A 21,720-nucleotide genomic window follows, 5' to 3' on the forward strand; every position below is an offset into this window, starting at 1 on the left:
TGACGAAGTCAACACCAGGGCGCAGGGCCAGTGTGCTGACGACGAGGGAGGCTGGAGCCGCGGGGACAAGGCGCCCATACAGCGGCAAGAGGGCGGAGGGCAGGAGCTCGCCGTCCTGGGTGAAAGCGGGGCCCAGTGAAGAGGCCCGGCCACAGGAATCTCGGTTCCACCCCACGACTCCCGGCTGTGACTCCAGTTTTGTCCCCAGCCGCCCGGCCCGGCCCCGCCCCGCCCCCAGCGGGCACTCAGGCCTTACCACTGCGCCTTCATGGGGGTGGAGTTAGATCGTGGGCTAGTCCTGCCGATGAGAGAGGGGTTCTTCCTCAAAAAGTATCATTATGTATAGTATTCGCATTATTCTAGTTAACTCGTTTCCCTTCTGCATGCCCGGAACCCCTACCTGCGCTAGGAAGGGGGCGGAGAGCTTTCCTGCCTCCCCCTGCTCTTCCGCGTTTGGTGCGCGCCTGCGCGGTGCGTAGGCGGCGGGACGTACTTAAGCTTCGACGCAGGAGGCGGGGCTGCTCAGTCCTCCAGGCGTCGGTGCTCTGCGGTGTTGAATATTGTTGCTTGCTTGGCTGTGCGCGCGTGCGCGGACATGGCCTCAAACGGTAGGTAAGGGCGCGAGGCGGCGGCGGCGGCGGCGCACCGGGCCGAGGCCTCCCAGCTGGGCTTTTCATTTTCGGTGGGACCGGGGTGGCGATCCCGTGTGGGATTCTTTCGCGCCCCTGTGGCGGGAAACCGCGGAGAGGGGTAACTGGAGGAGGCTGGTGTCGCCATTTTGTTTCGCTCCTCTGGCCCTCGCGCGCGGGGCGGTAAGTCTTCTCTTAGCAGTCCGTTTGCTTGGGGTGGTCGTTGGGAGGGACGCTTCTTAGGGGTTTGAAGCGTCAGGTGAGGGTGGAAAATGGCCGGTTTCCGTGGCCTCGCCTCCCCCAACTCCCGGCCCCGAGCTCAGGCCCGCTTTGTCGCAGTGCTGCATCCGGGCACTCGCGGCGCGCACGCGCTCTGCGGGCCCCTCCCCCTTCGCGGCGCGGGTACCCCTTCCCCGCCTCGTGTCGGTTCAGCTTTTTGTCGCGAGACCCTTCGCGGAAGACTCGGCGGCGCGCGTGCGGTGTGAGCCTTGTTCCTCTGTGGTCTTTCGCGAAGGGGCGGGACCGCTCCGTTCCCGCCTCGTTTGCCACGCGGCGGGGGCGGAGGCTCGGGATCGGGGCCGCGCTCCCGCTTAACGGGAGCGGTTTGGAGGCGGTTGTCGTGGTTCCGCCAACGGACTGGGGGACCTGGCCCGAGGGTTTTTCCCGCCTAAATTTCTTTCTTTTTTTTTTTTGAGTCAGGGCCTCCCTCTCGCCCAGGCTGGAGTGCAGTGGTGCGATCTCAGCTTACTGCAATGTCCGCCTCCTGGGTTCAAGTAATTATCCTGCCTCAGCTTCCTGAGTAGTTGGGATTACAGGTCCCTGCCACCACGGCCCGGCTAATTTTTGTGTTTTTTAGTAGAGACGGGGTTTCACCATGTTGGTCAGGCCCGTCTCTACATGCTGGCCTCGGGTGATCCGCCCTCCTCGGCCTCCCAAAGTGGCAGGATTACAGGCGTGAGCTACCGCCCCTGGTCTAAATTTCTTTTTTCTGAGGTAGGGACGGAGAATAACAGCCATCCAGGCCACACCCTCTCCTGGTCCTTTTCCTGCGGGGGAAGCGCCGCGTTTCCTGCGCTGGGGGGATGAGTTGATCTTGTTCGTGTATCTAAAGTGGGGCGTTTCAAAAGGGCTTTCGTTGCTTCTGGTTCGCCCAGGGGAAGGCAGGGTAGATGAGAAAACAGAACCATCTGGAGCCCCACGGCTGGGGACTCGAGTACCTGTTGACTTTCGCCTCTTAAGGCGAGCACTTGGATGATCTTTGTCATTTGGGGTCCAAGGGCTCTTTTGATTCTCTGGCTTTGCACTAAAAAGCCCACTTCATCTCCGGAATTGGTCAAAGAGTGAAGAATGGCCTTTTTTGAGACATTCTTGTTCTGTGGGTCTGGGCTGAGAGAGCAGAGGCCACAATCTGAACACTGCTCGAATTCAAACCTGTGCCACTTGGTAGCTCTGCGACTTTGGGCGAGTTAGTCTGTTTTGACTCCTGGCAATAATGGCATTGTCATAGAGTGGATGAAGCGAATGCGCGATGTTTTAGAGCAATCACTGACGTGAATTGGTCTTGCAGAAAGTTGTGGCTGTCCACCAAGACCTTGGTTTTTCCAACGGTTAAGACTTCTGGGACTCTATAGAAACTTGCATTTTCTTCACTTTGTAAGAACACTTGGCTGATAGGCCAGTTTGCTACTCGTCTCAACCAGTGTCTCATGGGGCAATTTTATGCCCTTTGTTGAAACGTGGTGCTATCTTTTTTTTTTTTTTTTTTGAGACAGAGTCTCGCTCTGTCGCCCACGCTGGAGTGCAATGGCGCGATCTGCAACCTCCGTCTCACGGGTTCAGGCGATTCTTCTGCTTCAGCCTCCCAAATAGCTGGGATTACAGTTGTGCGCCACCATACCCGGCTAATTTTTTGTATTTTTTTAGAGAGGGGGCTTCATGTTGGTCAGGCCGGTCTCGAATTCCTGACCCCAAGTGATCCATCCACCTCAGCCTCACCTGGCCTGTGTGGTCCTATTTATTCATCAGTGCTTAAGGAATTTAGCTTTAATTCAACTCTTTCAGAGCAGCGGCTGAAGATAATATGATTGTATTTTTTTTTTTTTTTTTTTTTTTTGCAGATTATACCCAACAAGCAACCCAAAGGTGAGTGCTATTTTTGGGCTTCCAGAGTTTGTAGAGGGGAAGGGTGGTCAAGCTGTGTTTTCTGATCACACTGGTTTTCCTTTCATCTAGCTATGGGGCCTACCCCACCCAGCCCGGGCAGGGCTATTCCCAGCAGAGCAGTCAGCCCTACGGACAGCAGAGTTACAGCGGTTACAGCCAGTCCACGGACACTTCAGGCTATGGCCAGAGCAGCTATTCTTCTTACGGCCAGAGCCAGAACAGTGAGTCTCTCTCAGCAGGTCACCTCTTCCTGCTCTTTCTGAATATTGCTTTTTTTTTTTTTTTTTTTTTTGGGAGACGGAGTCTCATCCTGTTGCCCAGGCTGGAGTGCAATGGTGCTATCTCAGCTCACTGCAATATCCGCCTCCTGGGTTCAAACAATTCTCCTGCCTCAGCCTCCTGAGTAGCTGGAATTACAGGCACCTGCTACCACGCCCTACTAATTTTTGTATTTTTAGTAGAGATGGGGTTTCACCATGTTGGGCAGGCTGGTCTAGAACTCCTGATCTCGTGATCCACCTGCGTCGGTCTCCCAAAGTGCTGAGATTACAGGCGTGAGCCATCACGCCCTGAATGTTGCTTTTCTTAAACCTGAGGACTGAAGTGTTGAAACTCTTCCATATTCTTTTCCCTGAACGAGTGTATAATTCTTCAAACTCTTTGGGGTCTGAGTCCTTTACAGGGCATTGTGGCACACCCAGCTACTGAGGAGTCTGAGGCAGGAGGATCCCTTGAGTTTGGGGCTGCAGTGAGCTATGATGGTGACTGAACAGCAACTGCATTCTAGCCTGGGCAGTGTATTACGGCTCCATTTCAAAAAACAAACAAAAATGTTTATTGGTTTGTGATTCTGTTTACATTTGTTTTTTTGGCTTTTAATTTTTTTGACTCTTATTTCCCATCTCAGCATGAAAGAGCATATTTTCTAAAGGGAGAACCAGTTTTAGGCCAATTCTTAAATGGAGAAAATGGTTTTGCTTGAAACAAATGTATGAAATCATGTGATACATAAGGAAGTGGGATTTGCCCCAAGGTCCTGAAGTGTAACTAAGAAAGGTGGTTGTCCTGTAGATACTGCATGCACAGCTGCATATCACAGTGCTGTTAACAGGAATCCTTGGGCCTGGGATTAGAGGGTGGTGCTGGAGATGGTTGGTGTTGGGGTTGGCGGGGTGAAATTGGAACTGTCTTAGAGAGATGATAGAAGTTGGAGCATTAACTTTTGGCTTTGAAAGGAGGGTAACTATATGAGTTGCAAGATTATGAACAGCTTCTGAAAGGCTGACTTTTTGAGTATAGGTGAGTATTAGGTCGTATATGTTTTAACACATTCCTTACATTTTCTCTTTCCTGGTGGCTTTTGCAGCTTCTTTTTTCTTATTCTCGTAGCAGGCTATGGAACTCAGTCAGCTCCCCAGGGATATGGCTCAACTGGCGGCTATGGCGGTAGCCAGAGCTCCCAATCTTCTTACGGGCAGCAGTCCTCCTACCCTGGTTATGGCCAGCAGCCAGCTCCCAGCAGCACCTCGGGAAGGTATGGTGGTGTCGATGTTGGGGAAGGCTTGAAAAGAGGGGTGAATTGATGGGGAGTGATAAAGGGACCAGCAGCAGTAGAAGCAGTTTAGAGGTGTAATTGGGGTAGGGGACCCTGTGTTGAGTACAGAGAATGGAATCCACTACAAGGAAATTGGGGGGGTATGCTGGGATTGTGATTGTGTTTTTTTGTTTGTTTTCCTTAGTTACGGTAGCAGTTCTCAGACCAGCAGCTATGGGCAGCCCCCAAGTGGGGGCTACGGCCAGCAGCCTAGCTATGGTGGACAGCAGCAAAGCTATGGACAGCAGCAAAGCTATAATCCCCCTCAGGGCTATGGACAGCAGAACCAGTACAACAGCAGCAGCAGTGGTAGTGGAAGTGGAGGTGAGATGTCCTTAGCTTTGTCTGCAGCCCATTTTCTGTAAGGATTTGTATTCTCGTGTTTTAGCCTAAAAGGGTTCCTGTTTTATTTCCTAGTTGTCTTTTTAATTTCTTTCGTACTTCATTGCCTGGCACTTATCAAACCTTTTTGTGCTACTTTGCAAAGTTTTTTTTTTTTTTTTTAAACCGTCCTTTCTTTTCTCACAGGTAACTATGGCCAAGATCAATCCTCCATGAGTGGTGGTGGCGGCGGCGGTGGTGGTGGTGGCGGCGGCGGCGGCTGTGGCAGTGGTGGTGGTTATGGCAATCAAGACCAAAGTGGTGGAGGCGGCGGTGGCTACGGACAGCAGGACCGTGGAGGCCGTGGCAGGGGCGGCAGCAGTGGTGGCGGCGGCGGTGGTGGTGGTTACAACCGCAGCAGTGGTGGCTATGAACCCAGAGGTCGTGGAGGTGGCCGTGGAGGCAGAGGTGGCATGGGGTAGGTGTCTCATGAGCCAGGGAGTATCTTTGGTGGGGAGTGTGGAGGATTGCATGAATCTCCCTGAAGCCAGTCCCTAATGCATGGTTTAGTATTCTTGTTGTCTAGGGATCTGTGAGGGCTTTGATTTGGGGGCAGTGATTTTCTTTTTACATCCCCATTTTATTTTTGTGAGAATTTGGGAGCCTGAACTCCCATCCATACCACCGAAAAGAGATTTTGAGTATTGATACTTGTTTCCAAAAAAAAAATCATACATAGATTTCCAACACGTATGGATTGGAGTCATTGATATCCTAGGCAAGAAACATGGAAGTGAAGACTTCTTATCTCTGCAAGGGAAACCGATGATCCCACTCCTGGGAAATAGTAGGGAAACTTGATATGTGTATTCCCATGTGTCCTCTAGGGAGTTGGTAATGGTTAACCTGACTTCAGCTTCCAGGAATTGGTTACTCTTCCCGTTTTCTGTAGTCATTTGAATCCACAAGTTTGATTTGCACCAATTTGACCGACATTGATTTTGGGTGTGACTTGGTTTATGGGGCCAACTGACTGAAGTGTGCAGACCTTTTGGGCAAAAATATGCTTGACAGTGGTCTCCCACCTAGTTGTTCCACTGTCTGCCTTACCCTGGTTACTTAAAATTCATCAGCTTGTCCAACTGGACCTTCTTTCCTTCCTGCTGAAGTTGATTTGAAGTAAAACCTTAGATTTGATGTTAAAACAGTTGTCAAATCTGTCGGTAAATACGATTTGAAGGACCCTACTCTGTCTCTCTTGAAAAAGGGGAGGAATGTCAGTGTAACTGTTTTTGGAAAAAGTAGATTTTTAAACTGACTTTGGATATGGTAAGTATGCAGAGGTGGGTGGGGGCAATCTCAAAAACGTACAAAAATGAGGAAAACTCTGTTGTGTGCGTGTGTTTAATGCAAAACTTTAAAAAGAAAAACAACTGTTATGTGACTGTTAACTTGCTCTGCATTTTATGTGCCACAGGTATGAAAGGTGACATTGCAAAATACTCCGCTCTTCTCGCAGTGTAGAAGGGGTGACCCCGGGGCTTGGGGGAGATCAAAAACAGCTCAGTAGTTAGGACAGAGCTTAGCTAAGTTTGTCTTGCTTTAAGGGGAAGTTGCCTTTGGTTTTGACTTTTTATGGAATGGGGTTGGGTCTGCTTGCTGCTTTCAAAGCAAAAACCACAAAAGTGTGTTCAAGGCTACCCCAGCCTGGTGTGAAATGTCTTCTGGGTAAATTGGGGTAGGGTTTTTAAACCAACTACTTGGTTGTCAACCACTTGCGACAAGAGGAAAAAAAAACATCTGCTCCATCGGAAGAACGACCAAGGAAAATGGGTCATTTTTTTTCCAGAGGAAATAGATACGTAACCTTTTAAAGCAAAATCTTTATAAACTGTGTCTGAGAAATTGCACACGTGTGTGTGACATGCTCAAAGGTCAGACAAGGGGTGGTCAGGAAGGGATGTATTTTAGTAGCCACTTGTATCTTTTTCCAAAAACACCTACCCCTGTTTGGGAAATGTTAAACAAAATCAAAAAACACCCTTTTGTAGCCGTTGGAAGCTTCATGTCCTTTCTTCTAACTTGTCTTCTCCAGCGGAAGTGACCGTGGTGGCTTCAATAAATTTGGTGGTAAGTGAACAGAGTTTCCAAAATTCCCAACTCCCAGCAATGCTTTGTCTGATTGTTCATTTGCAGATGTCTTAGCGTGTTAATTTAAATGTCAAAGGTTTTGAGGTGTCCAGAACTACCTCCATAAAGGGGTAGGGTAGAATGCCACCTGTTGCCTGATGTTTGCTAACTCGGAGCAGGCAGGGGTATGACTCAATAGTCGTCTTTTACCAAATGGGTTTGCCCCAGGTTAATAAGAGGGGTTTAGTAGGCCTTGGACAGGGCTGTTGCCACACCTGGCACTTAGTGACCATCATCATGAGAAACTGGAGAGTGCGTGCTGGAACACGTGGTGCCATCTTGACTTTAGGATCCTTTTGATCATTGTGTCCAAGGCTTGTGTGTGTGTGTGAGAGTGGGGGACAACCTCCAAATGTTTTAATTCTGGAAGAGGGATGTAATATTGCCCTAAGAATGGTGAAGTTGGTATACCTTTATAAAGTACGGAATGGTGTCAATGAATGCAATTCTATGTATATGGACTTAACTCAGATGGGCGAATAGAAACTAGCTCTGGGAAGGAACATGTGCACTACTTCAAGAAAGATTGGAAGCATGTGTGGCTCATGGGAAATAACCAGGTCTTAAACAGCACAAACTGAATTCATGGACCAGGAAGGTCTTAAACAGCACAAACTGAATTCATGGAAAAATGACAAATTTGAGAAGTCTCCCAGTAAGCTGGAACTTTTCTGGTTTGGTTAACTAACAAAAGGTTTCTTGATTTGTCTCAACATTTAAAGCCAAAGGCTTGGGTTCATGACTTAGGTGTCATTGCGTGTGGGTACAATATTTATATATGGCGAATTCAGATAAACATTGGTCAAAGATGGTCTTTGGAAAAACAAAATAGAGGCTACATTACGGAAATAAGATTTCTGGTCTGTTCCCTGGGACATGCTTAAAAAATACAATAGCTATTATGTATGGTTTTTATTTTCATGTGGTTTTGGGGAAACAACACGGTTTTAAGGATGGTTTCTAAAGATGAAATTAAAAATTGTTCCACAAGGGATTAAGTGTCTTTGGTGGTAAAGTTGGGAGAAACTGGATGGATGCACATCTCATGGCTGGTGGCGAGCCCATCTCTCTTCTCTCGGGTGAGAGAACCGGGCCAAGCTGAGTTGGTTTGTTCACTTTAATGGGTCTCCCTTTCCCCTGCCATCTGTGCTGAGGACATTTCCCAGCTTGAGCTGGGGGAGGCAGCATTTTCTGAAGTGTGGAGTTGTCTCTGTGGAGACTCAAGTTACAGATCTTAAGGGGCCTGCCTAGAATTTTCTCCGGGCAGGCGACCCAGGAAAGGGTTTGGAGTGAGGCTATGAGCACTTACATGATATTTTACAAGTTTGGATTTGGTGTTAATTTTTTTCTTTGTCCGTTTTTTCCTGTTGACTAACGGCTCCTCTTTTCCTTGTTTTTGTTTTTTTTTTGTTCTTTTCTTCCATGTCACTTAAGGCCCTCGGGACCAAGGATCACGTCATGACTCCGGTGAGTTCACAGGTGGTGGCATGAAAAGAGTGGCTAAAGTGGTATCAAGACTTTGCCTGGATATTCTTTGAAACTATTATAAAAAGGAAACTGAAAAAAAGGGGATAGAGAAGGAAGGGAGTTAGGTGTATCCTTAGCTAGCAGTGAGAAGTATTCATTATTAAGTATTTCTCAGAAATACCTGGCTTGTGGGTTCCACCCCCAGCGATTTAGAAGGTCTGAGATGACCCTGAAAATCTACCTTTCTATCAAGTCCCTAGTGATGTTGATGTGTCTGTACCACACTCAGATGGTTTACAGCAGTGGTTTTTTTCAAAATGTGGATCATATCCAAGCTGGTAAATAAAAACTAGTTAACGAAAGACCAGACCACATGAAGTAAAGCATTGAACTCTTGTTTAGATTGTATTGATGTTTGTGTACTAGATTTGAATGTAAAATGGGTCTCTTACTTAATTTGGGACCTTCAACTGAAAGTTGATAAGTAATGATGGGCTTTTTTGTGTGGTCTTGGGCATTTCACTTCTGAGCCCTGGTTTCCATACTGTATACTGTGTGTTAACATGTTTCAAAGGATAATTTTCAAAGTAAATCTGAAATTTGTCAGCATGGCTGGCATATAGGGACTCAAAAGGGATGTGGATTTTTCAGTTGTCTTCATAAACCAAATAATACGAGTTGCTTGATGGATACTAGGTGCTTTAGGTTTTTTCCTCTGTCATTTATTTTACCTTTTCACATTTGCATTTTCTTCTGTTCAACAAGCAGAACAGGATAATTCAGACAACAACACCATCTTCGTGCAAGGCCTGGGTGAGAATGTTACAATTGAGTCTGTGGCTGATTACTTCAAGCAGATTGGTATTATTAAGGTACTTGTGGAGCGGAGTGGGTGCTTTCTGTCAGTGTTGCAGGCTTTTGGATTTCACACATTAGTAAAAGCAAGTCTTTAATGGTTGCCAGCAGTAAAAACAAGTCTTAAGGGTTGTTGCCAGCTTAATTTGTTGAGGAAAGAACCTTAGTTACTGTTTTCTAAAAGAAGTTCTGTCTTAACACAAAAAGCATAACTGATAAGAATGCCCTAAACTCTGAGATTTGTACTTTATAGTAACTTTTAGTTTTATCCTTCAATATTGGAGGGAAAGACAGTTTTCCTCAATGGAGGTTTACATGTGAGGTAGGACGAAGTAACTGGGAAGAGGGGAGCTGAAGTTTGGGAATGATAAACCTCATGTTCTAGAGGAAGAAGATGGAAAGGGAGTATTGGAGCCTTTAAAATTGATGTTACCTCATTTTGCTTTCTTCAGACAAACAAGAAAACGGGACAGCCCATGATTAATTTGTACACAGACAGGGAGACTGGCAAGCTGAAGGGAGAGGCAACGGTCTCTTTTGATGACCCACCTTCCGCTAAAGCAGCTATTGACTGGTTTGATGGTATGTATGAGAAGGCTGGCAGAGGTGGGGCTGGGGATATAGGGCAGCAGGCCATAGGAAGAAAGTCATGGTTTGAGGGTTCATTTGAGTCTTCCAGCATTTTAGCTGTGGTATCAAGTAGTCTCATTTTTGCTTATGTGTCAGTAGATTATAAACCATTTGAGAAAGGCACGCTTATCTTGTGTTTTTGAATTAATGTATCTTGCATTTAAAGTCTCTTGATACTTTTTTATTTCTCTAGGTAAAGAATTCTCTGGAAATCCTATCAAGGTCTCATTTGCTACTCGCCGGGCAGACTTTAATCGGGGTGGTGGCAATGGTCGTGGAGGCCGAGGGCGAGGAGGTGAGGAGCTACCTGCTGTTGGTGCAGAGGGGTGAAGGGGAGAGTGCAGAAGATGGTAAAGGCTTGCATGGAGTGGGTTAGGTTTACCAAACTTGGAGGGGGAGCAGACCCATACTTGTTTTATCTGCACTAGGACCCATGGGCCGTGGAGGCTATGGAGGTGGTGGCAGTGGTGGTGGTGGCCGGGGAGGATTTCCCAGTGGAGGTGGTGGCGGTGGAGGACAGCAGCGAGCTGGTGACTGGAAGTGTCCTAATCCGTGAGTGAAACTTAAATTTTTTTTAGTTCTCTCACATGCATGCTGTTTGATATTATGGTAATGAGGTGTGTGCGTGTTTTCCAAAGAAATAAATGTCAAGGCCACACTGTTGGGGTCAGATTTAGCCAAAAGCTTGCCTAGGTAAGGCTGATGTAATGGGAAAGGTAATGGATTGGGTTCAGTAATGATTTTTGTTCCTGGCTTTGAGAAGCAAGCCTTTTTGTCTTTCTGAAGCCTCAGTTTTTCCTCAATGTATCTCTAAAGTCATGGTAGTTTCTTCCTACTTCTAGGTCTCGCCTATTCCCCATGCCTCTAGACTAATTGTCTTCCTTCTCCTTAGCACCTGTGAGAATATGAACTTCTCTTGGAGGAATGAATGCAACCAGTGTAAGGCCCCTAAACCAGATGGCCCAGGAGGGGGTCCAGGTGGCTCTCACATGGGTAAGAAAGGCAGACCTGGTGCTAAGGAGCTGGGACCAAAGAATCCTTAATTTTTCAGCAGGGAGGCTCGGGGAAAGTAGAGGAATGAGAATATGATAGATCTTATTTCTTTTGTCCTAGGGGGAAACTACGGGGATGATCGTCGTGGTGGCAGAGGAGGCTATGATCGAGGCGGCTACCGGGGCCGCGGAGGGGACCGTGGAGGCTTCCGAGGGGGCCGGGGTGGTGGGGACAGAGGCGGCTTTGGCCCTGGCAAGATGGATTCCAGGTGAGACTTTAAATCAGAATAAAAAAGTAGAGCAGGTAAACAGAGGCCATAGGATAACAAGGTTTTGTCGAGAAAGTGGTTTCATTTTGAGGGCTAGATGGAAGGACCTGATATTGTAACCAGTAGTGGAGAGGGAAGGAAAATTAACTCAGGAGGAATGAATCTGTAGACCCACTTGAGATAAGATACTCGCTAGTTTAGGTGGGAGGGGCAGATAGGATATCTAGGCTTGGAGAGACTGGTAACTCAAATACAATGGATACTTAATTTTTTTTTTTTTTTTTTTTTTTTTTTTTGCAGGGGTGAGCACAGACAGGATCGCAGGGAGAGGCCGTATTAATTAGCCTGGCTCCCCAGGTTCTGGAACAGCTTTTTGTCCTGTACCCAGTGTTACCCTCGTTATTTTGTAACCTTCCAATTCCTGATCACCCAAGGGTTTTTTTGTGTCGGACTATGTAATTGTAACTATACCTCTGGTTCCCATTAAAAATGACCATTTTAGTTAAATTTTGTTCCTCTTCCCCCTCTTCACTTCCCTGGAAGATTGATGATGTCCCAATCAGGAAGGTGGGGAGTTTTCCTGTTCAGATTACCCTGTCCAGCAGGAACTGGAATACAGTGTTTGATCCAGGGGAGAAGGCCAAATGATACCCCTTGAGAGCAGATACGAAATTTTTCTGTCATGGGCAAAGTTGGATGTATAAATCAGAAATGAAGAACATGGGGTGTCATGAGTGTTGGCCCAAATTTGCCCAGCTATGGGGAATTTTTCCTTTACCACATTTATTAGCATACTGGTCTTAGTTTATTTGCAGCAGTTTAAGAACTTTTTAAGAACTCTTGAATCTTTTGGCACATTTAATGGTGAGGCTTAAACAAATTAGATTTAAATGGGGCAGTATTCACATCTGACCATGGTGGAGAGTGCTTAGCCACTCTGGGTCTTTCACAGGGAGAGTAACTTAGTGCCTGCTGAGTGCTGCAGAGTTTGTGGAGTCAGGATCTAATCGTCAACCCTGGGAAACCAGACAGTTAATGGCTGAGAAGGAAGTACATGAATTACATGGCTCTCAGAACCAGAAAATGGGAAAGCTGGAAGTGAGTCCTACTCAAGATTTCTTGACTCCATTTCCGTTTTACGGCGTTTTGATTTGAAACCATCATGCAGGAGATCCTGAAGAGGCCAAATTCCTATCCCAGACTGGTTTACTTAGGTCTTGAGAGGTTGCTACAATAAGAGACTTGGGAAATGGAGATGGTGAAGAGGGGGAAGGTTTTCTGGGAAAGGAAGGTAGAGGTAGTTGCTTGTATTTAAAGGAGGCGAGTGACTCCCTTCCTAGCTGCCCTGGTGAATGGGGCTTTGGGTAGATACTTGCCGTAAGGAGACTGGTCTGGCTGGGTCACTTTCACATCTTGCCTGTACTCAGAGGGCTTGAAGTCACTGACATTTTGAGATTTTAGGCTTGATCATTTTTGATTGGAGGGTGGAAGGCCCTCCTGAGGGAATGAGTGATAGAGCGGAGAAGGGGTTGCAGCCAGTGAGTTAAAACCTTAGAGCAGTGCCCCTCAGCCTCTTACCATGTGGCTGTAAACTTGGACATATCTGGTAAGCAGTTACTTTAAAGCATGCTTTTTATTTTAATTATACAGAGCGTAAAATTAACCCAAGAGCAGAAAGGTTTTAGTTAACGGAGTTTTCAAACTTGGTTTATAAGACAGCTGCCATCACAAGCATAGCTTACAAATGTGCTGGGGAACCCTAATTGGGAAGTGCTTTCCTCTCAAATTTTTATTTTTGGAGACTTGCTCTGTCATGCAGGCTAGAGTGTGCTCTTGGCTCACTGTAACCTCCGCCTCCCGAGTTCAAGCGATTCTCCTGCCTCAGCCTTTCCGAGTAGCTGGGACTACAGGCCCACCTAATTTTTGTGTTTTTAGTGGAGATATGGTTTCACCATGTTGGCCAGGCTGGTCTCTTAATTCCTGACCTCGGGTGATCCACCCACCTTGGCCTCCCAAAGTGCTGGGATTACAGGCATGAGCCGCTGCACCCGGCCGTCCTCTCAAATTTTCGAGTGTGTTTGCTAAGTATGTTCTTTACAGAAGAGTTGCTGCAACCTTGAATCTTGGTGACTTGAGGCACAGAAGCTAGGACTTTATTTTTTGAGATGGAGTTTTGCTCTCGTTGCCCAGGCTGGAGTGCAGTGGCGCATTCTCGGCTCACTACAACCTCTGCCTCCTGGGTTCAAGCGGTAGCTGGGATTACAGGCATGCGCCACTATGCCCAGCTAATTTATTTGTATTTGTAGTAGAGACAGGGTTTCTCCATGTTGGTCAGGCTGGTCTTGAACTCCTCACCTCAGGTGATGCGCCCACCTCGGCCTCCCAGGAAACTGACTTTTAAAAGGAATAGCAGGTTTACCTTCCCTGCCAGCATTGAGGTGCTCTCTAGGCAACAGTAGGCTGAGAGTAGTCTGGCATGTTGAAGGATTGTCAAGTGGGCCTTCCCAGGCATTGCTTTGACTTGGTACATGTAGAGAAGTTCTCTGAGAACAAGGATGTGGCAGTTCTCTCCCTGTCCCTGCTGCTGTTGGTTTCTTCGTTAAATGTTTAGTTGAAATGACTCGATAGGATATTTCTGAGTAGTTCACTGTTGGTGCTTTGCCTATCAGGATTCTAGCTTTGGTTGTGGTCCCCTGATCCCCTTCTTCCAGGAGTGGAGGAGGTTGAAGCTTATTGTAAGACCTGATTACTGGGACCATTAGTGTCAAATTCCTGTGCCTTTCAAATGGCTTATGTGATTGGCCTTGGCATTAAAAGGAAATAGGGTCCCAAGTGACTGTTCAGTGGGTAGGTCCAGTTTGGGGGGATTTTCCAGGAGAACGGATAGAGATACCTAGCAGCAGAGAGAACATTGGTGCCTCTGAAGCCAACCTCCCACCTCAACCTCCCAAGTAGCTGGAACTACAGGTGCTCCCTCGCTACCACACCTGGGTATTTTTTTTTTTTTTTTTTTTTTTTTTTTTTTTTTTTTTTTTAATTTTAGGAGGATTTCGCTGGGTTGCCCAGGCTGGTCTTGAACTGGGCTTAAGTGACTTCCCTGCCTCAGCCTCCCAAAGTGCTGGGATTACAGGTGTGACCCACCGTGCTTGGCCAGAATACTCTTTTTTTTTTTTTTTTTCAAGATGGAGTCTTGCTCTGTTGCCCAGGCTGGAGTGCAGTGGTGTAATCTTGGCTCACTGCAAGCTCAGCCTCCTGAGTAGCTGGGACTACAGGCACCCACATGGTGCCCGGCTCATTTTTTTTTTTTTTTTCTTTAGTAGAGACGGGGTTTCACTGTGGTCTCGATCTCCTGACCTTGTGATCCACCTGCCTCGGCCTTCCAGAGTGCTGGGATTACAGGCATGAGCCACCGTGCCCAGCCCAGAATACTCTTAACTGAATGATTGAAATCTGTCTTAAAGCATTAGGTGCCCCATTTTTGTGAGTTGGAATTGGGACAGGCTAACTAGGAAGTGAGGAGGGTGGGGAGAGGTGTGCTATAGGTCTGTTTGCCCCTTCCTTGATGTAGCCTTCGGTTAGCCCTATCAGCTTTTTTTCCCCATCTCGTGCCAGGCCTTCCTGGGTTTCAGTACTTGGATGTAGGGCTGCAGTTAAGTCAGTGGTGGGTAGATTGACCAGGAGTTAAGGTCTAGGGTCCAGCTCGTGTGAGACTTGACTCACTGATGTACCTTTAGGCATGTCTTCCTACTTCCAGTCTCATCCTTTTTAAAGAAAAAAAAAAATTGTTTTTTTGAGACAGTGTGTCACTCTGTTGCCTAGACTGAATTGCAGTGGTGTGATCTTGACCAACTGCAACCTCTGCCTTCCACCCCCAAGCAATCCGCCCACCTCAGCCTCCGGAGTAGCTGGGACGGGACTATAGGCACCTGCCACCATGACTGGCTAATTTTTTTTGTATTTTCTGTAGAGATGGGATCTTGCTATGTTGCTCAGGCTCGTCTCAAAACTGCTCTGGGCTCAAGTGATTCTCCCACTTTGGCCTCCCAGAGTGCTCGGATTAGAGATATGAGACACTGCGTCCGGCTATGAAAATTTTATTTTCAGTTGACTTGCATATATTTATGAGGTACAGTGTCCTATTTCTGTACATGTACATATTGTGGAATCAAATCAGGTTAATATATCTAACTGTCATTAGCTATGAATGAGAACGTATAAAACCACTCTTAACAAATTTTGAAATTTATGTTACTTCAGCCCTTTTATGCTGGAGGTTGCAAATTTTGTGTGTGTGAATTATCAGACCAAAAATAAAAACAAAAAATGATTGAAGACAGACTTCAATCATTCAGGAATAGTGTATTCTGGGCAAGCGTGGTGGGTCACACCTGTAATGGAACACTCAGCATGGCGTAAATGGGTCGAGACGGATCTCCTTATGTCGCTCAGGCTGGACTCGAACTCCTGGGCTTAAGTGACCTTGCCCTCAGCCTCTTAGCTGGGACTATGGATGCATGCCACTGTGTCTGGTATTTTTATGAACTATAGTCACCATGCTGTGCAGTGGCTTACCAGAACTCATTTCTTGTACCTGAAGTGTTGTACCCTTTGTCTCCCTGCTTACCCATACCTCCAAGCCTCTGGTAATCCCCATTCTGTTTTCAGCTTCTGAGTTTGACTTTCTAGATTCCATGTATATGAATTCAGGCGGCCTTTCTGTGGCTTGCTTCATTTAGCATAATGTCTTCTAGATTCATTGATTCACCCATGTTGTTACAAATAACAGTTTCCTTTTAAAAAGCTGAATAGTGTTCTGTTGTATCAACATACCACATTTAAAAATCCATCCGTTAATTGGGCACTTGGGTTGCTTGCATATCTTGGCTAGTGTGAATAACAGTGCATTGGGTGGGAGTGCAGATGTCTCTGATGTACGGATTTTTTTTTTTTTGATCAGACAGATCAGTCTTGGTCTGTCACCCAGGCTGGAGTGCAGTGGTACAGTCTTGGCTCATTGCAACCTCGGCCTCCCAGGTTCAAGTGATTCTCCTGCCTCAGCCTCCCAAGTGGCTGGGATTACAGGTGTGCACCACCACGCCCAGCTAACTTTTGTGTTTTTAGTAGAGATGGGGTTTCTCCATGTTGGCCAGGCTGGTCTCAAACTCCTGGCCTGCTTCCATTTTCCAAAGTGTTGGGATTACAGGCGTGAGCCACCGTGCCCAGCCAACGTAGATTTCAGTTCCCTTCAATGTACACCCAGAAGTGGTATTGCTAGGTCATAGGGCACTTCTATTAGCTATTTGAGGAGACTTCCTACTATTTTCCATAATGGCTGTATTAGTCCACATTTACACCAGCAGTGTACAGGGGTTCCCTTCCTCCACATCTTTGCTAGTTATCTTTCGTCTTTTTGATACAACCATTCTGACAGGTGTGAGGTGACATTTCTTGTCCTTTTCAACCATCCACCATGGAGTCTGTAACCAGGTCTCACTTTCTATCCTAGCTTGCTTGCAAGAGAGGCTAAACTTAGTATGGAATGTGGGGTCCTATCTGCAGTCATTCTTCAGTACTCTTGACTCCATTTTTACCTTTGGATCCTCAGTTCTGACCCTCTTTTTTTTCCATCTTTAACTATATTTTGAAATTTTAAAGACGTGAGGTCTCACTTTTGGCCTGGCTGGCCTCAGTGGGCCCCAGCGATCCTTCCACCTTAGGCTCCTGAATGACTGGGACTACAGGTGTGCTACTGCACCTGGCTATTTTGAAATGACTTAGAAGAATATGTCTACAATTGCGGTGCTCACCTTTTTAATGCAAATATCTTCAATGGCGCTGGCATATACAAGCTGAGAAAGTATTGTCAAGTGGGTTGTGCCAGCACATTTGACCAGGATTTTTTGTTGTAGAAATATTGGATCCTCACCTGAGGCCAGGAGTTCGAGATCAGCCTGGCCAACATGGTGAAACTCCGACTCTACTAAAAATAGAAAAATTAGCCGGGCGTGGTGGCAGGCGCCTGCAATCCCAGCTACTTGGGAGGTTGGGGCAGGACAATCGCTTGTTGAACCCAGGAGGTGGAGGTTGCAGTGAGCCGAAATTGCGCCACTGCACTCCAGCCTGGGCGATGGAGTGAGACTCTTTGTCTCAAAAGTATTAGATCCTCAATCTCAAGGTATTCTAAGAGCTTTTGGAGACCATTGAGTCTAAAATTACCAGTATCCTTGAGGCAGTAACAGACTTGGAGAATGTAGTTTATGAGCAGGAGTTTGGAGCTGGAAGAAATACTGCTTTCTGTTGGTGGTTAATGCTGTCAGCTCCTTGGATTGTGGCTTTAGCTCTAAATATTGGGGCAGTAGAGACTCTTAACTGGAAAACAATTGAGGGCCACTGGTGTAGGGGCAAGAGGCAGAGGAAAGCTTGGGTGCTTGGGTTGAAGATGGTGGATGCGCTGTCCCTGTGAGAGTGCTGCTGCTGGACCCTGGAGCCAACGACGAAGCATTTCAGCGAGCGGGGTCCAAGCAAGGGCAGTAGAGGGCCGGATGAAGTGGGCAGGAACCGTTTCCCAGGTGACATCTTGCCTGTGCTCATCATGCCGAGGGGTGGCAGTGTTGCACTATCACACAGATTCCTTGTCACTGTTGAGTGCAGTGTTCTTAAGAACGGACCTGGCAGCTGGGCGCGAGGCCTCACGCCTGTAACCCCAACACTTCGAGAGGCTGAAGTAGGCAGATCACGAGGTCAGGAGTTCGAGACCAGCCTGGCCAACATAGTGAACCCTGTCTCTACCAAAAATACAAAAAATTAGCCAGGCATGGTGGCAGGCATCTGTAATCCCAGCTACTTGAGAGGCTGAGGCAGGAGAATCGGTTGAAACCGGGAGGTGGAGGTTGCAGTGAGCCAAGATTGTGCCGTTACCCTCTGGCCTGGGTGACAGTGCAAGACTCTTACCTAAAAAAAAAAAAAAAGAAAATAGGTAGGGGGGAACTTACGCTTGTTGTGCTTGTTTTTTGGTTTTGATTTTCCAGACTTTGAGGGAAAGTTGAGCCATCCTGTTTATTGTGCCCTTGAGGAGGAAACAAGGCAAATCCCCATCCTTGTGAGCAGGGGTGCGCAAACCTGTCAGTCTGAGATGGCTAGAACTACATCCTCTATAACTGGGGGGGGGGGGGATATATATGTACACACACAGATTAAAAAGATAAAAATATATATACACACACACGAATCCTCCCTTATCCATGGTTTTGCCTTACACAGTTTCAGTACAGTATAATAATCTCCTGTGCTTAATTTATAAATTGAACTTTATCATTGGTCAGCATATGGATTCTAGCTCAGTAGGTCCAGATGGGGCCCAAGATGTCCATTTCAGGCCAGGTGCAGTGGCTCATTCCTGTAATCCCAGCACTTTGGGAGGCCAAGGTGGGCGGCTTAGCCAACGCGGTGAAACCCTACCTCTACTAATAGTACAAAATTTAGCTAGGTGTGGCATGCACCTGTAATCCCAGCTACTTGGGAGGCTTAGGCATGAAAACCGCGTGAGCCTGGGAGGTGGAGGTTGCAGTGAGCCGAGATCATGCCACTGCACTCAAGCCTGGGCAATAGAAATGAGACTCCATCTCAAAAATAAATAAATAAATAAATAAATAAATAAAAAGTGTGGTGGCATGTACCTGTGGTCCCAACCGGGGAGGTTGAGGCTGCAGTGAGCTGTGTTCCCACCACTGCACTCCAGCCTGCAGACCTGGGTGACAGAACAAGACTGTCCCCCTGCCCTCCCCGCAAAGAAAGCATTTATGACAGGCTTTTTGGTGATAATGATGCTGTTGGTTCAACACTTCTCTTAGAGTAACGTTCTAGAGTTTGGCAGAGTCAAATTGTTTCTGAAAGGGAACTTGACTTTGTACAAAACTTTCATCTTTCTCCCTCCCCCACCCCACTGCTTTATTTTTTTGAGACAGGTCTTGCTCTGTGGCCCAAGCTGGAGTGCAGTAGCATGATCACAGCTCATTGCAACCTCCAACTGCTGGGCTCAAGTAATTCTCCCACCTCAGCCACCCGAGTGGCTTGGACTGCAGGCATGAACCACCATGTCCAGCTAATTTAAAAAATTATTTTGTGGCGATGAGGTCTCACTGGGTTGTTCAGGCTGGTCTTGAACTCTTGAGCTCAAGCAATCCTCTCTGCTCGGCCTCCCTAAGTGCTAGGATTATATTTCTACATAAACTGTGCTGGCTGGGAGCTAAGGAAAGGGAAGACAGGGTCCTGCATGTGGGTTTTTGTAATTAGCACAGGCCCAGCCAACACTGGCTTGTGAAGCTTAGATGGGAGGTTTGAGCAAAAAAGAGGATGCTGTCCTCTTTGTGGGATTTTTGCTGGTGTACAGAGACCTGGACCATCATGGAGGGAGTCCTCAGCACAGGGATGGGATTTGGTTCCTGTAGGGCCTCAGAGAAGCATGGGAGAGCCCTTCAGGTGTTAGGGGAAGGTGATTTTGAGTTGCTCCTTCACTTTGTTGAATGTCTCTGAAATCCAGTTCTAGGGCTTGGCAGGAGTGTTGCCATTTGCAGTGGTTGCCCTTCAGCTCATCTGGGATGTGTCCCAAGGTGCTGGAGTTGTCTGGGGCCATCTGGACTGGGGCTGGGCTTTCCACATCCATGGAGCCACTACTAGGACTGGGAGCAACAGAATGAGTCTGGGGGTGCTGCCAGAGAGGCACTCTAGATTGTTTTTGGGATAGCACAGGTGCCCACCTACAGTTCTCAGCCACTGAGGGGCTAGGAGCAGAACCGTCCTAGTGGAGGTGATTGCTAACTCTGAGGTGTACTTAACATGAGCCAGCTGCTGTTAGGGGATGAGCTACGTCCTGTCACTCCCACTTTACAGAGGGGATGCTGACACAGCTAGTGAGAGTTGGGGCTGGGACTTGAACCTCTATTCTTGAGCTATAGAACTGTCGTTAACCACTATGCTATGCCTAAAATCTGAGGAGATTTCTGGTAGGACTCTTTCTCCTAGAGCCCAAAGGAAAAAGGAAGCCCCAAGAAATGTTTTATCTTAGGGAAACCTTATTGGAACCACTTCCTTCCCTCAGGCCTGCCCTGGTTTTTGTAGTGACTCTAAGGATGTCTGTTATGCAAGGATGTGTTACCTATATGGCCCCATGCCATGAGAATGATTAGGTTCCTGTGAAATTTTAAAAAATCTTACTAGATACTAGAGATACACAGTAACTGCCATATATTGATTACTTTCTACATGCAAGGCACTTGTACAGAGGTTGAAAAGATGTCTCCTTTTAAGCGTCCATTTAAGCGGGGGAGTGGTGGAGTCTTCTGTGAAGGTAGACCAGCACATGATTTGCATTGCCACAGAGACACTGGGAAAAGCCTCTAAAACCCAGAGGAATGCATGTGTATGGGCAGTCTGGGGCACGTAGAAGATGTCAACGTGTCCAGAGATAAAGGGGTCAGCATGTGCTAGGGCACCGGGTGTGAGCAGATAGTGGTGGGATCGTGGGTATGTGAGGAGAGGAGACGTTGCATGGGGTTAAGCGCCAGGTTAGGAGGAGAGTTTAGGTGTCCTGTTAAAAATGACAGTCAGCTGGGCATGGTGGTGTGCACCTGTAGTCCCAGCTATTCAGGAGGCTGAGGCTGGAAGATTGCTTGAACCCAGGGATTTGAGGCTGCAGTGAACCATGATCACACCACTGCACTCCAGCCAGAGCAACAGATGAGATCCTGTCTCAAAAAAAGTGAGAGTCTGTTCCCATGATCAGTTTGGATTTCTCAGGCTCTTGGAGCTAGAGGCAGGGAGGACAAGGTAGGAAGTATTGCAGATAAGATGTAATTAGAGATACGGCTGGTGCGGCAGTGAGGTTGGAAAGTGGTTGTCTGGTGATTCCTAAGGATAGGATCCAGGGCCTCCTTGGTATCTGCCCATTGCTTTGCAAATCTTCCCTCTTCAAGGCCAGAAAGAATTGCTTGTAAAGTGTACTCAGAAGTAGCCCTAGATTCCTGCTTTCCCAAACAGCCTCTGGAAAGACCAAGTTTCCTGGAGTGAGAGACTCATATTTCCCTTTGTAGGCAAAAATTGCATCAAGAAGGCGGGCGTGGTGGCTCGCACATGTAATCCCAGCACTTTGGGTGGCTGAGGTGGATGGATCACTTGAGGGAGGCCAGGCGTTTGAGACCAGCCTGGGCAACGTGGCAAAATCCCGTTTCTACTAAAAATGCAAAAATTAACCGGGTGTGGTGGCAAGCACCTGTAATCCCAGTTACTTGACTGGCTGAGGCACGAGAATAGCTTGAACCTGAGAGGTGGAGGTTGCAGTGAGCTGAGGTCGCACCACTGTACTCCAGTCTGGGTGACACAGCGAGATTCCATCTCAAAAAAAAATTTTTTTTTATATGTTCCTTTCGAATGAATAATAACCCTCCAAAAAATTGCATCAAGAAAAGAGGCAGCTACCACAACTCATTTCCTGAAAATTTGCTTTGGTGGTGGGCATGTTTTTTGAGCAAAGTGTAACCTATCAGCCTTACCCCCACGGGATGGGGTGGGGCAGAGGGGGCGTTTAAGCCTGTTAGAGCCAGGGCCAGAAGGAG

The 21,720-nt window shown here is 47.2% G+C and overlaps 1 protein-coding gene across 3 annotated transcripts; it reads left to right on the top strand.

Moving 5' to 3' along the window:
• The first annotated feature begins 497 nt into the window (after positions 1 to 497).
• Positions 498 to 11,617, top strand: FUS (FUS RNA binding protein). Of its 3 annotated transcripts, none has more exons than XM_030925181.1 (15): positions 498 to 608; positions 2,747 to 2,771; positions 2,862 to 3,013; positions 4,182 to 4,326; positions 4,532 to 4,710; positions 4,915 to 5,185; positions 6,803 to 6,837; positions 8,332 to 8,364; positions 9,133 to 9,236; positions 9,672 to 9,801; positions 10,043 to 10,144; positions 10,278 to 10,401; positions 10,742 to 10,842; positions 10,963 to 11,110; positions 11,411 to 11,617. In XM_030925181.1, the coding sequence occupies exons 1-15, from the start codon at positions 596 to 598 to the stop codon at positions 11,448 to 11,450; spliced, it is 1,602 nt and encodes a 533-aa protein (XP_030781041.1). In that variant the 5' UTR covers positions 498 to 595; the 3' UTR covers positions 11,451 to 11,617. The 3 variants fall into 3 exon arrangements, with proteins under 3 accessions (XP_030781041.1, XP_030781040.1, XP_030781042.1); XM_030925180.1 differs by having other exon boundaries at positions 525 to 608; positions 2,862 to 3,031; positions 4,185 to 4,326; XM_030925182.1 differs by having other exon boundaries at positions 525 to 608; positions 4,185 to 4,326.
• Positions 11,618 to 21,720: the final 10,103 nt, after the last annotated feature.

This window comes from Rhinopithecus roxellana, chromosome 20 (genome assembly GCF_007565055.1).
Source record: "Rhinopithecus roxellana isolate Shanxi Qingling chromosome 20, ASM756505v1, whole genome shotgun sequence".
Lineage (NCBI taxonomy): Eukaryota > Metazoa > Chordata > Mammalia > Primates > Cercopithecidae > Rhinopithecus > Rhinopithecus roxellana.